Source organism: Mustela nigripes, chromosome 18 (assembly GCF_022355385.1).
Source record: "Mustela nigripes isolate SB6536 chromosome 18, MUSNIG.SB6536, whole genome shotgun sequence".
NCBI classification, from domain to species: domain Eukaryota; kingdom Metazoa; phylum Chordata; class Mammalia; order Carnivora; family Mustelidae; genus Mustela; species Mustela nigripes.
In genome coordinates, this window is record NC_081574.1 from 37,915,701 (window position 1) to 37,933,784 (window position 18,084).

Consider the following 18,084-nt stretch of genomic DNA (forward strand, 5'->3'; position numbering starts at 1 on the left):
GGGGGCGGGGAGGGCGGGGGGAAAGACCTGGCTCCTCGTTTCATCCGGAAACCGGCGGGCCGGCAGGAAATGACGAAGGCAGAGGTCGTCCAGGTCCGTTCGGCGACCGGGCCCCGCGCGTCCGGCGAGACTCCGAGGGGAAAGAGCCCCGAGCGGAGCAGCCTGGCCGCGTGCCGCCTCCCGAGCCAGCAGCGTGAGTGGACCCGCGTCTCCGCGCCTCCCGGGCCCGAGGCGGGGCCGCGTCACCCGGCCCCGCCCCCTCGCCCGCGCGCCGCCCCGCCCCGCCCCGCCCTCACCGCCGGGGCCTCGCGCGGGAGGGGGAAGGGACCGCGGCCCGCCGCGCGTTGCCGGACCGGGGCCCTGATCCTAGCCGGTGCCGCGAGCCTCTCAGGGTTGTGAGGAATAGTGAGGCTCCGAGTGCGGGCCATGCGGGCGATACACCGAGGCAGCCGCGCCGGCGACCGGGAACGGTGCCGTCGCGCGCGGGTGTGTTCGGATCGCGCAGGGTTTCGCAGCCTGCGAGCGGCGAAGCGCCAAAGCCGTCCCGGCAGCTCCGGGGGCGGCCGCGGTCGCTTCCTGGGAGGGGGTTCTACTCTATCCCCCCCCGCGGCCGGATTTCTCTCCGGGAGGAGCGGGTGTCGCACAGCCGGGGGCGCGACTGGAGGGGCTCAGGTTTGGGTGTCAGGTGCATGGGACAGCCCTGGCCTGTGCAACTTGAGGCAAGTTACGTAACCACCACTCCCACCTTCCCGGTTTCTTCTGTAAAACGGAGCTTCAGGACCTCGCGGCAGAAATGCAGCATGCGGACTGCCCTACTGGTGAACCCCACACACTGCCTCCTTCCTCTTGGTTGAAGGCCTGTTACCTCGTACCCTTCTGATTCAGGGGCTCAAACCTTCAGTGTTTCAGAGGACAGAGAAAGGAAATTACATTTACGCGGTGGGTTGTGTTGTAAGGCACTGCGTAAATGATTCTAATCCGAATTTGTATTCAGAGAGCAAAGCTCTGAGAGGCCAAATGAGGCATAATGACAAGTGCTACACAATTTTAGAACCACCTAGATATGGAGTCAGGAACCTGAAATCAGGAAACGGATTTTAAAACTTAGGATATAATCACTTGATCCCTTGAAAATTTTCTTCTAGTTCTCAACTTAAAAGTTAATCAAACTAAAACTAACCCCTTAGTTGCTATATTTTGGGAACTCTGTCTCTGGATACTAATGTTTTACTTGGATCTTAATTCAGCTCATCCTAGAATTTCCTTACCGAAATTGTTCAAGCATTAGTGTCCAGGAAAAATATGTGAAAAAGTTCCGTTTTCTCAAAAGAGCCCTCAATGACGATCTAGGCACATGGCTTGCTACCTTAGTGATCTTGCTGAAATATTAACTTCCCAGGAATGCACCATTGTAATGCCCATGGGCATTTTGCTTTAGAAGAAAGCTGTGGTGGTAGGAAGTAACTACTTAGCAAGTATGTATGTGTACACTTGGTTAGACTGTAGCGTGCTGGGAGGTGACGGTCATAGTTCAGGCCACATGTGGGCCATGGGTCTGCACTATGACTCCTCACAAGGCCATTCCTTATTCCTGGCAGTCTTGCAAAGTCGTGCCATTGGTCATGTTGGAGGACTGGGCAGGAGAGGCCTACCCTCAGTGCAAATCTTTCACAACTACAGTACTAAAAATAATTCAAGTGCGTGTCCCTGGAACTGTGGAATGGCAGTGTCATTGCATACCAATGATGTTGTATAATACATGTTGTTTCATTCATGTTAAAATTTTACCATTCTGGGTCAGTAGTAATTCAAAATCCTTCTCTAAATACTTTTCAAGACCGACATATTTGTAGCAGGATGAAGACAAGCTCTGTAGGAATATACCCCTTATTAAGTGGCCCATGAACAGAATTTTGTGAGAAATTGAAGCAAGAAATTAACCTGGGTCAGATCCATTCAGGTGTTAGAAAACAGGTCAGAAACACTTCCGTAATTTGCAGGTAAAGGACACCTGAAAAATGTTCTAGTGGCCATTGCTGTATGTCCCCTATTTCTTCCTGAATTTAACAGCTCCCAACCCAGAAACCTACCACCCTTGTGGCATAATTGTCTGTGGCCTTCTGCAGCATCTCAAATCAGATACTCAAAGTCATCTCTTTTTGCCCAAAACACATTCCTTGTTGTTACTTTTCAGCACCAGCAAAATTCTAGATTCCATAAATCATAAAGATAATTATAGTCTCTTGTCTTCCAAAAGTTTCCATTTCTAAAATAGACTGATTACTTACTATGAATCATAATGTTACTTTCAGAGAAATTCTGGAGTTTAGTTGTAGGAAATAAGAATTAAAACTGTGAATATACCAAATTGCCCCTGTCTTCCTCTCTCTCAAAAAAAAAAATCTGTAGTCAGTCTTTCATATCAAGGAATTGGGTCTGGTGTGATGTTTAAATAATATTTAGATCTTATGTCTATAAATTTTTATGATTTAAAATAAATTGTTTTTATTAATACTTGGCTAATTTTCACAAGACCAATCTTTATATTCATCGGACACCAATAGGTCTTTTAAAGTTTTCACTCTCGACCTCAGTGTCCAGAAGCTAGGTTATATGATCATTCATGACACTCACTTTATCATAAATGAATACAATATGTCCCCAAACATCTGACAAAAATTTCAGATGTCAGAACAGTGAAAACATGCCACCTGGCCTAAGAGCAAACTTATGGAAGAATTTTATTCATTTTTATGCAGAGGTGAGCTATAGGAAGGAAAACAGACATTTCCCTTAATGCACACTTATTAACTTACTAAGCCAGATCTACATTACAGGACATTTTGGAGGCTTACAGGAGATTGGAAGATATTTTAGTGCAAGAATGTCTGCATTGCCTTCATTGTTGTGGGATATCTACAGAGAAATTGCAAAACAATTTCTTGGACTTTTCAGATACTCTTTTTCTTGGAATTAGAAAATGACTGTCTTATTCTTAGAAACTACAGTACATTGATCACCTATCACTTGTTCAGTTTTTCTCCTTCTTATAGAATGTCTTAAAAATGCTTTTGGGTTTTTTTCCCATAGTAGGTCATTTTACTTATTAGACTTACCTTTTATGTCCAACAGAAGGGAGGCACTTTCTCTTCAAGGAAAAATTCAACTAACTCTCAAACACAAAGAGGAAACCATTACTCTTATACTTGCTGTTTGATACACTGGCTCTTACCATTCTTACTTTCTGTGGAAATGTCCAAAGAATCCATTTCCTTGAATAGAAGTCACAGCTGTGTAAATAGCAAAAAGTAACTTTTTATCCCATAGCTTCTTTCAAGCATATTTGGCCAGGAGGCCAAAACTAGATAAAGCTTCCAACATTTTCCACTCGCTGGAGAGGCCAGTGGAAGAGCATTGCGAGGGCAGTCTTATCTTTTCTAGGGTGCCATCATGAGCATGACAGGATATTTTTTAACATCACGGCCAGTTTGGGTCTGTGTTTTAAAATATTTGGGTGCTTTTGGGCACCTGGGTGGCTCAGTCGGTTAAGGGTCTGCCTTCAGTTCAGATCATGATCCCAGAGTCTTGGGATCAAGTCCTATATCAGGCTGTCCTGCTCTCCGTGCTTCTGCGCGCACTCTCTCTCTCTCTCTGTCAAATAAATAAATAAAATTTTAAAATAAATAAATAAAATATTTTGGTACTTTTATCTGGTGATAGTTACAGTTCAAAAACTGGACAGTAACATTTCAGCCATATATCCTTTTTGTTATCTTTTCGTAATTGGGTTTTTAAACTCCAGTTTTCACCTTCATGCAGAAAACAAAATGTTTCAAAATCAAAAATAAGGGGAAATATGTTACTTGCCCTAGTTATGTAGGCCAGGAGTTGGCAAACTTTTTCTTAAAGGGCCAGGTGGTAAATATTTTTGGCTTCAAGGGCTGGGAAGCAAAAAGTCAGGATATTATACAGGTACATTTTACATTTTAATTATTTAAAGTGTATCTGTGTAGACATGTAAAGCCATCTCTAGCCCCTGAGCCATCCAAAAGCAGGTGGCAGGCTGGACTTGGCCAGCAGGCCTTCTGTTTGCCAGCCCCTCCACAAATGGTCTTCCCAGCACTAACGGAAACCCTCCTCGCTTCTCTTTCTCCCAGCCCCATGCCTGCAGGTTACAGGGTGATGGGGGACGATGGCTCTATGGATTACAGCGTTCACGAGGCCTGGAACGAAGCCACCAATGTTTACTTGGTAGTGATCCTTGTTAGCTTTGTCCTCTTCATGTATGCCAAGAGGTAATTGTTTTAGTGTTTCAGGGTTGGAAAGAAAGTGGGCGTTTCAAAAGTTGACATGTTTGTTTGTTCCAAATTAAATGCACACAAATAATTTCATCAGTATTTTTGTTCCTGCTAGGGAAGTACTGTCTCCTTGGGTCTGTTCTCGAGCTCTGGATGCCACTTTGGCTTTGAAGAGCCCGTTGCTTTAAGATTTGGTGTCCAGCTCTGGGCACCCTGACCGGCTTTATATTATATATATTATATACATTAAATATATAATATATTATATATATGTGTGTGTGTGTGTGTGTGTGTATATACACACACGTACATACACATATACACATATATTATATTTCTAATATAGCTTAGTTTGATCATCCAGCCTGGGTTTACTGTCCCTGAAATGCAGAAACTCAAATTCCTATGTTTTTAGCAATTCTCTCCTCACACATTTTAAGCTTTCCCTTCTGATTCTTGTACACAACCATATGATAGCACTTACTGAATTATAATGGTATTATCTGATGACTTGTCTGTCCCTTCCACAAAAACTCCAGTTCCTTCAGAACAAGGACTTTGACCTTTAACCTTTGTGTCCCTGGCATGCCACATAGTGTAAATCCTCAATAAATATTTCCTGCTTTAATTCCAGATGTTGTAGCATAATTTATTCTTTTCCATACTCCCTGGCTCCTTTCTTTTAAATACCAAAAAAAAAAAAAAAAAAGAAAAGAAAAAGAAAAAGAAAAAGGGTGGGTGCTTTGAAGAAGAAAGGCAGTTTTAGTTGGATGGAGTCACTTCTCCTTATAGCCACATGCTTCTTGGTATTCTTCACCAAGGTTAAAAAAGCATAGTTCGGAGTAATTAGTAATTGAGAAATAATTGATGTTTGGCCTGGGTAGCACCTGCTCTCAGGCAGGCAGTTTTGCCCTTCTGGGCCACATGACCCACCTTACTCCCCAACCCCCCCCCACCCCCGCCTCCTGCCCCATCTGGATTGTCTGGCCCATTGACAGCCTGGCCTCAGGGGTGGCTGAGAGAAGGCTCCACAGGTAACAGGTTTTCTCCAAAAATAGCCACCACTTCCTCCCCACCATCCTGTTTTAAAAACAGAGACACTGTTGTTGATTTTAAGTAGATGGATCTACTAAGGCCATGCTATTGTATTTAAGAAATACAGTGATTCATTATTTTCCAAAATTAAGATCTAGTCACATTCTGTTTATTCTCTAACCCTGTAATTTAGCTTTATTTGGATGACACCAGAGGGAGGAGAAAAATAAGATATTTTCTAGTTGGTGCATTTTGCCATAGAATACTTGATTTTTGGAGGGGTGCAGGAGTAGAAGCACAGTGGAGGTATGTGACTTTGTTATATGAAGTGGCTGTGTTCAGCTTTCTTCGATTTCTTTGAGCTCTGTGGCCTTACACATATAACTTCATACTTTTTAGTTAGGGGAAGAAAACTGGAGCCAAGGAAGCATCTCACAGAGACAGAAGATGAGCTCATTGTTACTTAAGTCCTTTTAACGTAGCTTCTAATTACTATAGTCCTGAGTCCATTACAGACCTGCAGCTATTAGTATAAATCTCTCTTTCGTATTGGTTTTGTGTTGTAGGAATAAAAGGAAAATTATGAGGATATTCAGTGTGCCACCTACAGCAGAAACTTTATCAGAGCCCAGCTTTTATGACACAATGAGCAAAATCCGTTTAAGACAACAACTGGAAATGTATTCCATCTGTAAGTATATTCTGTGTTGAAAGGAGGCATGTTTAAAAATCAATTTTTTGGAATTGAATTCAATTAGCAAAAATTATCAGAAAGAGTTGGTAATGAAAACTTAGTGCCTCTTTTAGATGCTCAGAGCAGTATTAGCAAAGGCAGATCTGCCGTGAAATTGACGCTTCAGGACTCTTTGCTTGTACAGGGCCTATCCAGGACCCTGAGAATAGCCCTAGAAAGGTGCTCATATGATGATATTTTTATAAATTTTGCAAAAATTCAATATTTGAACCGTCAGTTAAAACTGCTGTCTCTGCCTGCTCCAGTCTGCCCTCTTCTGCACTTCCCCTCATGTGGAGTAGCATTGAAGAAACCAAGAGTGTTTGGGGATCTGGCTGAGGTTGAGTTGGACCCGCTTTGGTTTGGGTTTGAATTTTGTATTTGTGGAGTTTGCAGGCATTTCCATTAGAACTGAATCGCTGCAAGCCAAAGCAAAATAAGAATGACTTGCAGGGGCGCCTGGGTGGCTCATTCTGTTAAGCCTCCAGCTGTTAATCTCAGTTCAGGTCTTGACCTCAGGATGGTGAGTTCAACCCTTGCACTGAGCTCCATGCTAGGCCTGAAGCCTACTTAAAACAACAACAACAACAAACAAAACAAAACAAAAACCAACAGCTTACAAGAATATGGCATGTGATATCAATGTGCAAGGCCAGAGTTCATGTCTTATTATTAATATGTCAGATAGTACTAAACACCATGAGTATGTATGTCAGGGACAAGAAATAAAGTTTAAAATATATGGAGCCAGAATGAATTGTATGCCTAAGCCACAGCCTTTTGTGCCACCATTTAAAAGAATGAGTTGTGGTTGGGCGCTTGGGTGGTTTAGTTGGTTAAGTGTCTGCCTTCAGCTCAGGTCATGATCTCAGGGTCCTGGGATCGAGCCCCACAACGGGGTCCCTGCTCAGTGGGGAGCCTGCTTCTCTCTATCCTTCTGCCCGTCCCCTCTATTCATGCATCCCCTCTCTATCTCAAATAAATAAAAATCTTTTTAAAAGGTTAAAAATTTTTAAAAAAGAAAGAGTAGTAGTTTCCAAGGTGTATTATGAAGTGAGAAGAGCAAGATAAAATAGTATATATACCAGGATGCTACTCTTTTAAAATCAAATGACCAAAATATCCCTTGTGTTATCTATGTGTAATATAAATGTCCTATGTAACCATGGAAGCATGGAGGAAGGCTCGGAAAGATACGTGTCAGATTATTAACATACATTACCTTGTGGGACTGTGTGGGATTTAAGGGGAAAAGACTGGACATTTTTAAAAGACATCTACAGTAAAAAGTCAGATGTGTGTGTGTGTGTTTGTATAGAAAGAAGGAAGAAAGGATGATCACCCAAGATATCACTAGTATATATCTTGGATGGAATGGAATTTTAGGTGAAAAATAGAAAATAGAAAAATGAAATATAATTTATTTATTATTATTTTTTATAAACATATAATGTATTATTAGCCCCAGGGATACAGGTCTGTGAATCGCCAGGTTTACACACTTCACAGCACTCACCATAGCACATACCCTCCCCAAAATGAAATATAATTTCAATCTAAAAAAAAATAGAAAAATAGAAAAATGTGTGTGTACACATATACATATCATATGTGTATACACATACACATATCTTTAAATAAATAAAGATTTTATTTATTTATTTGACACAGAGAGGAAGTGATCACAAGTAGGCAGAGAGGCAGGCGGGGTGGGGGGAAGCAGGCTCCCCGCTGAGCAAGCAGAAAGCCCAATGTGGGAATCCATCCCAGGACCCTGAGATCATGACCTGAGCCCAAGACAGAGGCCTAACCCACTGAGCCACCCAGGCGCCCCAGAACTTCTAAAGTCTTAAGCACAAATTTTACCTTAACTAGTGACAGCAGTTCCTTGACAGGAAGGAACTGGGTGGTAGCTGCAGGACCTATCAGGTAGGAGGGAGATAAGCTTTTTACTGTTTCCTTTGTTCCTTTCGCATTTTGTACCATCCGCCTATGTTACCAGTTCAAAATAAGAAGTAACATTTAACATAGCAGCATTATCTCAATAGCCACAAGGCGGAAACAACTGAAGTGTCCTTGACAGATACGTAACATGTGGTAGAGAAATACAGTCGGATGTCATTCAGTCTTCAAGAGGAAGGAAATTCTGACACATGCTACAGCACAGATGAACCTAAGGACATTATGCTTCACAATTATTCTTATGAAGACAAATAAGCCAGTCACAAAAGAACACATATTTTACTTGTTGGAGGCAAATTCGCAGAGATGAAAGGTAGAATGGTGGTTGCCAGAGGCCTGGGGAACAAGGAGTGGGGAGTTCTTGTTTCATGGGTGTGGAGGTCAGTTTGGGCTGATGGGAAGAGTTCTGTGGATGGCCGGTGGTTATGGTTGCACAGCGCTATGAACTGTACACTTAGAAATAGATACAAATGGATGGGCGCCTGGGTGGCTCAGTGGGTTAAAGCCTCTGCTTTCTGCTCAGGTCATGATTCCAGGTTCCTGGGATCGAGCCCCGCATCGGGCTCTCTGCTCCTCGGGGAGTCTGCTTTCTTCTCTCTCTCTCTGCCTACTTGTGATCTCTGTCTGTCAAATAAGTGAATAAAATCTTAAAAAAAGAAAAGAAAAGAAATAGTTATAATTGGCAATACTTGTGTGTATTTTACCACAATAAGAAAAGTTCCTTAAAAAAATTTAAATACTAAAAAATAAAATGAATGTAGAGGCAGAAGCTCTATATGGAAAATTATAAAACATTAAGTTTCCATGCATGCCCAGTCAAAATGAAGTTATTTCCTAGCAGTAATACACTCAATAACACAGTCTATACTATCTTAAACCAAGTATAGAGGTTTTTTTCTTCTTTGATGGCAATGCCATAAAATATAACTTATCAGAATCCCTGTGTTTATAAGGTGTGCTAGTTTTCTGCTGCTGCTGTAACAAATTACTAAAAATCCTGTAGCTTCAAACATCGCAAATGTGTGATGTTACAGTTTTGTAGTGTAGAAGTCCTACAACAGTCTGAAACCAAGGTGTCAGCAGAGCCCTCTTTCTGGAGGTTCTAGAAGAGAGTCTGTAACTTTGCCTTTTCCAGCTTCTAGAGGCCACCCACATTCCTCTGCCTCCATCTTGGGAGCCAGCAGCATTTAATCTTTTGGGTCATTCTTCCTTTTTTTGTAGTCTTTCTCTGCACTTAGGAAAGTGAGGCCCATGTGATTTTTGAGGCCCATGTGATTAGGATGGACCAGATAATACAGGGTACTCTCTCCCTCACAAGGTCCTTACCTTAATCACATCTCCAAAGTCCTGTTTGCCCTGTAAAGTAACATATTCATAGATTCTGGGGACAAGGATGCAAACATCTTTAGAAGCCATTTTTCTTTTAAATAGTATATGTGTGGGGCTCCTGGGTAGCTCAGTCGTTAAGCAGCTGCCTTCAGCTCAGGTCGTTATCCCAAGGTCCTGGGATCAAGCCCCGCACCAGTCTTCATGCTCCGCGGGGAGCCTGCTTCTCCCTCTCCCACTCACCCTGCTTGTGTTCCCTCTCTCGCTGTGTCTCCCTCTGTCAAATAAATATGTAAAGTCTTTAAATAAATAAATAAATAAATAAATATTATATGTGTGGATTTGCACATTTTATGAATTCCCTCACAGTGGCTCTTTCTTAGTGTTTGTGACCTATCTAGTCCTGACAGTCTGGCAGTTCAAGAGGAAATAACAAAAAATTCTTTTTCTTAAAGAGGATTCCCGGGCGCCTGGGTGGCTCAGTTGGTTAAGCAACTGCCTTCGGCTCAGGTCACAGTCCTGGAGTCCCGGAATCGAGTCCCGCATCGGGCTCCCAGCTCCATGGGGAGTCTCCCCTTCTCCCCCTGATCTTCTCGCCTCTCATGCTCTCTCTCACTGTCTCTCTCTCAAATAAATAAATAAAATCTTTAAAAAAAAAAAAAAAAGAGGATTCCCAAAATTGTACAAACTTTAGGCCACAAAAATTTGGATGCACCCTAAGTAGAATAAATAAATAGTATCTCTTTCTTGGCTAGTAAAAACTTAAAGAAAAGAGTGAAAAGTTTTAACATTCACAAAGATTTTAACTCCATACTTTGTCTAGTTGCAGGTTAAAACCATTCTTCTTCAATAAACATTTCTCAGAAGTACAGAAAGGATGCAGAATGCCTATCTGTTTTTCTTCGTTTATATCAATGACAGCCTTCAATAATAAGTCTCTTAGACTCAAAAGTTGAAATACAAATTCCTTATGATGTGGACAAAAGTAGTATTATTAACTTATCTTAAGGTGGAAGTGGGAGATAAGAAAGAAGGAAATTATAAAATGTTAATTTAACTTGGGGTGCTTGGATGGCTCAGTCGGCTAAGTATCTGACTGTTGATTTTGGTTCAGGTCATGATCTCAAGGTTGTGAGATCAAGCCCCACATCAGGCTCCATGTCCAGTGCATTCTGCTTGCGCCTTTCCCTCTGCTGCTTTCCCCTCTCTCCCCCCAACTCGTGCACACACACTCTCTCTCAAATAAATCAACAAAATCTTTTTTTAAAAATGTTAATTTAAATAGCTTCATTAAAAAATTATTTTAGGGGCACCTGGGTGGCTCTTGGCCTCTGCCTTCAGCTCAGGTCATGATCCCAGAGTCCTGGGATGGAGCCCCGCATCGGGCTCTCTGCTCAGCGGGGAGCCTGCTTCCTCCTCTCTCTCTGCCTGCCTCTCTGCCTATTTGTGATCTGCCAAATGAATAAATAAAATCTTTAAAAAAATTATTTTAAAGCTCTGAATAATCTTGATATACAAATAATAATAAATATATAAAAATGGATATCAGCAGTATTGAGAAATGAGAGGATCACAAAATATAATAAATTTTCTCTAATAAAAAATTATTTAATTCAAAGCTAATTCTTTACTGAGAATCATGACTGTGATTTAATGATGTTAGCTAATAATTATTTTTCACTTTTTATTAATTTTATCTCTTTCTTTTGTTGTTGTGTTTTGTTTTGTTTTTGAATAGCAAGGAAGTATGACTATCAGCAGCCACAAAACCAAGCTGACAGCGTGCAACTCTCGTTGGAATGAAATCACAGAAAATGAACAACATAAGTAATGGTTCAGCAGTCTGGTAGTAAGCTCCTAAATATACTAAATCATGGACAGCATTTTTTTTTTCCAAACCCTATGTCCCTAAAATCACTTCACTTGTCATTTCTCTCAGTTTTATTTTTCTTTACAAAATTATATCGCCAAGTCATTTATTATACCAAAAAAGAGGGAAGGGGAAACAGGGGAAGCACAGACTGTAACCAGGGATGGTGATTTTACCTTGTGAAGACCTTTTATTTCTTCAGGATACAGTCAGTGAGGAATAGAAATACATCTTTGGAAGTGACACTGGAGAGTATGCTACTGTGATTTAAACATTTTTGTGAAATTCAAAAATAAAAATCCAGTCCTTGGAAGATTATCATCCTCTTCAGTCGTATTCTGTGATGAATGTAATACAGGTAGTGGACAAATTTGGGTTCTCACTGCTGTCCTTACTACGCGTTAATTGAATTAACGATCTTCGCTGCTTCCGAACTTGTGCAGGAGACTGTCTTTTCTACTCTCTGCTAATTGTGGAAGCTTTCTGTGATTGGAATATTTTCCCTTCATTGTGTGCTCAGGAACTTGTTTGGTTTTTTTTTTTTTTTTTTTTTTTTTTTAAATCCCCCAGTTTCATCCCATCAGAACAGTCTTCTTTGGACCATGCTGGAGGCATGCCGCTGAATAATATACACCTGTATACTGGTGTTGGCAACTTGCTTCTTGGCCGTGTAACTCTCAAGTTTAATGTGACCGGTTCCTTACACTTTTCTATTCTAGCATAATTAAACTTCCCTGAAAACTCTCCTGTCTTGTACCGTACATTGAAATGTTTTTACCTAATTTTTCAAGTTTATTTAAATAAAAGTTGGTGGAAGCTAGTGGCCGGGAAGTTTACCTGTCCCCATCACTGTCATAGAATTCGTTTTTGAATCAAAGTTCGTTTGATTTTAAGAGTTAGAGTTAATATTTCAAGCATTGTTTCCTTTTCCCTTTATAATTGTGAAGTAAAGAACATAAATTTTAAATGGAAAGATTTAGACCAAATAAAATTATAGAGGGAAATTGCATTTGCTTTTAAATTTTATTATTCAAAAATGTCTTTCTTGTACAAGGTGAATTGTTGACCAAATGGAATAACTCTTTCTTGACTCACAGAAGGGTTTGAATGCACTACCAATACATACACTGAAAAACTAACTTCAGGACTGTAAGCAGTTAAAATTATGGGCAGGAGGTCGCAGAGCAGCAAGGGAACAATCTTCTTAAACTCTGCTTTGGGGACGCCTGGGTGGCTCAGTTGGTTAAGCAGCTGCCTTCGGCTCAGGTCATGATCCCAGCGTCCTGGGATCGAGTCCCACATCGGGCTCCTTGCTCCGCAGGGAGCCTGCTTCTCTCTCTGCCTCTAGCCTGCCATTCTGTCTGCCTGTGCTTGCTCTCTCTCTCTCTCTGATAAAAACAAAAAAAAAAAAGAAAAAAAAAAAACTCTGCTTTGCTCTTGGGAAAGCCACTTTATATTTCTGTGAACAGAAACTATAATCAGGAGCAGGAGCAGTTTCCTTGTATCATTGACATGTTGCACAATCTGGACAAATTACAAAAACTGACCATCTCAGATGATCTGTAAAATAGTGTACATAAGTAAATGTAAGTCCCAGTGAAATTGACTGTGGTTTGTTTTTGGTTTGCCTCCACTAGCTACAGTCAAAACCAAAAGGTGGTAGATCCTTTGGTGAGCATCAAACCTTGGCAAGGGAGAGGATGAATTCCTCCCCATTTTTTCTCTAAAGCCAACTGATGGGAATCACACCCCAACCCCCCACCCCCCACCGGCAGGAACAACAGTGAGTCTGCCTTTGAAGTTGCTTCTCTGCTTCAACAGCTGAGCTGGGAAAGGGCTGGAAGGCCTGCAGCCACACTTCAAAGCCACACCAGCTGATAGTACCGCTTCTCCTCTCCCTACCCCCAGCCCACTCATCCAAGGGTTCAGTGAAACTATTTTCTTTGGAAGAAAACTGGAATGACTAATAAACTGGTAACTAACACTTGTGTTCTCCTTTTCCTCCTTTCTTCTCTTTTTAATGCATAAGATCTTCAGCAGGAAGCACTGGTGAGCCTCTCCTGGTGTCCCGCCTCATGGTGGTAAATCACTGGGTGTTTAGCTAGCGCTGGCCAGGCCAGCCACACTAAAGGAAGGAGTTAGCCTCCAGAGGGCACAGGTGTTTGTTATTGATCTATACAGGTGGAAGTCTTTATGATTCATAAATGAAATGCAGAGTTGATCATGAAATTGTTGTAATGTCAGAACTATTTTAAGGCTGGAAAAGAAATAGATAAAATTATCGTAATAAAAATCATTTCCATGGCTAAGAATACATTTAACTTAGAAAATACAATTAAAGGGGGAAAGGACAAAAATATATTTTGCGGCGCCAAGTACTTCATTCAACAAGCTGTTGAGGCGCATAGACTCTGTGCTAGCTGTCTGTGATCTAGAGGCTATTCTAGTCTAGTAATAGAATCAGAACTGGAACAGGGGCTGAAAAACCAAATGGAAATAGAAAGGACACTTGGCTCATCTCCAACCTGCATGCAAATCCAGGAGCATCACAAAGTGGGAACTCAAGCCTAGTCTTAAATCTGTTTTCCACTGGACAACCCCCCCCCCCGCCCCGCCATTAAAGCCAGAGCCAAACTTACACAAAACTATAAGGCAAGAAAAATATCCCACTCCTCTTTTCGTCCCTCTTCAGCCTCCTGTAAGTCTATGCGCAGCACAGCCTTGAATGAGGATGTGAGAGGAAGGATGACGCAGGAGGCTCCAGAACCAAGGGGGTGAGCCCTCCGAACTCCCCAACGCACATGTGGAAACAGCAGCAGCTCCCTCCTGTCCTTGACCTCTCACCCCAAAATAAATGAGGGGCATTTAGCTTTGGATTTCATACTGATGTATTCTCCACCTTTATTTTACTCAGGAATAGTAAAAAACGAAAACCAATTGTATAGACTAGTAACATTCCACATTCCAAGTAGGAAGGGGAGATAAATCCGAGGGAGGCTGCTCACTGTCCAGGCTTATTGGTAGTAGTCGAGCCCCCAGTGTGATGCTGAAGGCCCACTGTGTTCCCTTTTATTTTTGATGTTTCTAGTTCTAGAGTTTCTTCTCTTCCAAACAGAGAAACTACAGAGGTTTCGCTGTAAGGAGTGGCTCTCCATTGCAGGGATTTTTAGGAAAAACATTTTGACACATTCCAAACTAGCTGAAGAAAGTTGGGTTTGGTTTGGTTTGGTTTGGTTTGGTTCCCTAGTTTCAGGGGTAGAATTTAGTGATTCATGTTAAACATGACACCCAGTGCTCATCTATCAAGTGCCCTCCTTGATGCCCGTCACCGATTATCCCTTCCCTCCCCACCAACCTCCCCTCCAGCGACCCTCCATTTGTTTCCTAGAGTTAAGTTTTTTATGGTCTGCCCTACAAATCAAAACCACAATGAGGTATCAGTTCACATGGTCAGAATGGGTAAAATTAACATGTCAAGAAACAACAGATGGTGAGGATACAGAGAAAGGGGAATCTTCTTACGCTCTTGGTGGGAATGCATACCGGTGCAGCCATTCTGGGAAACATTATGGAGGCTCCGCAAAAAGTTGAAAATAGACCTACCCTATGACCCAGCAGTGGCAATACTGGGTATTTGTCCAAAAGATACAAATATAGTGATTCAAATGGGCACATACTCCCAACTGTTTACAGCAGCAATGTCCACAATAGCCCAACTATGGAAAGAGCCCAGATATCCATTGACAGATGAATGCATAAAGAAAAGGTGATATTATATATATATACATATATATATGTATATATATATAGAGAGAGAGAGATGAAAAATTTTATATATATAAATTATATATATAACTTTATATATATAAAATATATATAGATATATATGATGATATATATAGATATATATGAAAGACTCAACTATCAAAAAAAAAGAGATCTTGCCATTTACAAAGACATGGATGGAGCTAAAGGGTATGATGCTGAGCGACATAACTCAATCAGAGAAAGACAGTTATATGATCTCACTCATGTGGAATTTAAGAAACAAAACATGAACATAGGGGAAGGGAAGGAAAAATAAAATAAGATGAAAACAGAGAGGGAGGTTTTTAACTGCAACCAACTGCTGGTGTTATTAAACTTAACTGAAAATGCATCTGGCCTCAGAAATCAGAATTTCTTTAAAAAATGCGCCATATAAAGGTAAGGTGTTTATGACAGAACAAGCAAATGTATGTTTAACGTATTCATTCGGAGGGAAGTGATTGCAAGTATCTCTGAATAACATTTTATTCTGAGATTTAGAAAACCAGGCCCATTCAAGTGACTACAATCGAAAACAATTCTTAGATCTCAAAAGCTTTCTAGCACCTAGTATTAGCATAATAACTAGCCCAAAGTAAATGCCTGATAAATACTTGCTGAATTAATTAATTTGCTTGTAACAATTTGTAGAATTGATGTTTTATTTTTCATGTTTTTGAAAAGTATTCTGCATCTGGTTTCTTTGAAAGAAAAGACTGTGTTAGTTGTGTGTTTGTGTGGTTTTTTTGCCCGAAGGTATTTCCCAGTCCAATAGCTGAGATAGATAGAATTTAAGTGGAAAGCTACAGTGAAATTGGTTTGAGGAAAAGGACAGAGTTCAGGTGTTGGGCACAGCAAAGATGGCGCTGGCCTGCCTTCTCTTCCGGCTAGAAAAGGCGCCACCGTGGCAGTATTGACGTCAACGTGGCGGTTTCAGTTCCGCATATCTCTGATATTTCCTCCTCTCGCCCAACACACCCTACCCAGTTACTGACTACGTAACCAAACCCCATAGGCTCTCTCCCCGCTGACCTCATTTCCCATCCCCTACCCAATATAAGCTGCAACCCCGCTCAATAAAGTGAGATCCTGCTTCGACAGATCCCCCGAGTCTGGTGTGGTTCGTGAATGCGCCTGGACTCGCGACACGACACTCGCCATCCCGCTCAGCCCCAAGGGGAGCTACCGGCTGGCCCGGACGCTCTCCTCGTGCCTGTTGGCCCGCAAAACCTACCGGAGTCCGACATTCAGGGCTTCTGGAGAGACTGGAAAGTGAGAAGGAACATCACAGAAAGAAAGGAACACACAGAAGGGGGAACTCCAGAAGTTGCACATAAATACCGACAAGTCCTTGACTGATCCCTGAACTACAAATCTACGATGAGAGACTGGCAGAAAGGAGCCCGGCGGGAAATAAACAGCTAAGAAACTGAAAGAAATAAGCAGAGTCCTCAGCTGCTGCCCACCACAGGAGATAGAGTTTGAGTCCTGCTAAATTGCCTACTAGAACAAAAAGACACTTTTCAGAGGAAGATGACAGAATGTAGAATCTCTGTACCATATCATCCACAATGTTTACTATACACTAAAATAATTACAGGAATGAGAACAACAGGAAAATGAGATCCACAGTCAAGAAAAGAGATAGGACAATGTGGTCCACAGTCAAGACTAAAATAGTCCATATAAACGGGCTCCAAGACAACCCAGATGTTGAATTAGCAGACAAGGACTTTAATGTAGCCATTCACATATGTTTAGATAAATGGAATTGAAAGGCTTTCTCAGTAGCAGATTTGCTGTACAAGAAATACTAAGGGAAGTTCTTTGGGCAAAAGAGAAATGATAGCAGACAGAAACTTGACATAATGAACAGTCAGGGAGACACAATGATGGTGCTTTTACCAAATGAAGATAAAGAACAGATAGAAGTTTCTTGTGCTATTAGGCTTTTTCTATAAGCTTGAAGGTTGTTTCTTTTTAATTATAGAAAAATATTTGTAAATCAATTTCTTGGTAAATCAGATTCTTTTCTGTGCATGTCATTCCAACCATCGGCAAAACTGAAAAACAGACAAGGTGTCCAAAGGGCTCTGAGACATGCTTCTTTCTTCTCTACTTCATCCCACGGCTCTCGATATTCTGTTCTCCATCAAAATCTACTGCTAAGATAGAAGCTAATACACACTTCCACAAAGGAATAACTGGCTGATAACAATTAAAATGTTACTTCTCATGGGGCGTTGTTCTGCATTTTAACAGAGTCTTTAACTGGAGAGATATGAAGACTTCAGACATTACAGAGCAGCGATAATTTTTAGGGATAAGAGGCTTTATGGCCTCTTATGGCCTCATATCATATAAGCCATTAGCTAAACTCCGCCTATTCATTTAGCTACCATTTCCAATTCTGTCCTCCTGCATCCTTCCATTTTAGTTCAGCAATCAGAATTCACCTTTTCCCCATCAAAATTGTTAAATGCATTGGAAATCCTAAAATACATATATAAATCTCTGTCAACAAAACAGGTCAAAGTCAACTCTCCTTTATTGTCACATCTCTGTAAGGTAACAAGATAGCTGATAACAGCTAATGATCTTTTTTGTTTATAAGATTTTATTTATTTATTTGACAGACAGAGATCACAGAGAGGCAGGCAGAGAGAGAGGGGCAGAGAGCAGAGAGCCCGAAGTGGGGCTCGATCCCAGAACCCTGGGATCATGACCTGAGCCAAAGGCAGAGGCTGTAACCCACTGAGCCATCTGGGCAACCCCCCCCCCCCGCTTTTAAAAAAGATTTTAATAGTTAATGATCTTTTGAGTATTGTTCTACAAATGAGCCAAAGTGAACAATGTGAATGATTCTCCCAATTCTGAACCTTATAAATATTGTGAAATGTGAAGATTGGATGGGAAGAAGTATCACCAGGGACAAACAGGAGAGGTATGAAGGCAGGTACATAAAAGGGCAATTTCTGACAAACGACTGTGTTTATTAATACTTTTTTTTTAAGATTTTATTTATTTATTTGACAGAGAGAAATCACAAGTAG

General features: G+C 41.3%; 2 protein-coding genes across 5 annotated transcripts in view; one reads left to right on the forward strand and one right to left on the reverse strand.

Annotated features, from left to right (window-relative positions):
- SLC20A2 (solute carrier family 20 member 2) overlaps positions 1 to 117 on the reverse strand; it is a 107,298-nt gene extending 107,181 nt beyond the window's left edge. For all 3 annotated transcript variants that reach the window (XM_059384247.1, XM_059384248.1, XM_059384244.1), the window contains exon 1: positions 28 to 117. The gene's annotated coding sequence lies outside the window, so the exon portion shown is untranslated. The remainder of the gene's footprint in view (positions 1 to 27) is intronic.
- SMIM19 (small integral membrane protein 19) lies at positions 52 to 11,542 on the forward strand. Of its 2 annotated transcripts, none has more exons than XM_059384249.1 (4): positions 52 to 193; positions 4,158 to 4,295; positions 5,900 to 6,024; positions 11,093 to 11,542. In XM_059384249.1, exons 2-4 carry the CDS (start codon positions 4,162 to 4,164, stop codon positions 11,155 to 11,157), a joined length of 324 nt encoding a protein of 107 aa, XP_059240232.1. In that variant the 5' UTR covers positions 52 to 193; positions 4,158 to 4,161; the 3' UTR covers positions 11,158 to 11,542. The 2 variants fall into 2 exon arrangements, with proteins under 2 accessions (XP_059240232.1, XP_059240233.1); XM_059384250.1 differs by having other exon boundaries at positions 107 to 193; positions 11,097 to 11,542.
- The last annotated feature ends 6,542 nt before the right edge of the window (positions 11,543 to 18,084 follow it).

Excerpts from the sequence above, each read along its gene's own strand:
- SMIM19 (XM_059384249.1), top strand. The coding sequence starts at position 4,162 with ATGCCTGCAGGTTACAGGGTGATGGGGGACGATGGCTCTATGGATTAC. Across the intron at positions 4,296-5,899 it reads CTCTTCATGTATGCCAAGAG|GAATAAAAGGAAAATTATGA; the intron begins GTAATTGTTTTA and ends TTTGTGTTGTAG. Across the intron at positions 6,025-11,092 it reads ACTGGAAATGTATTCCATCT|CAAGGAAGTATGACTATCAG; the intron begins GTAAGTATATTC and ends GTTTTTGAATAG.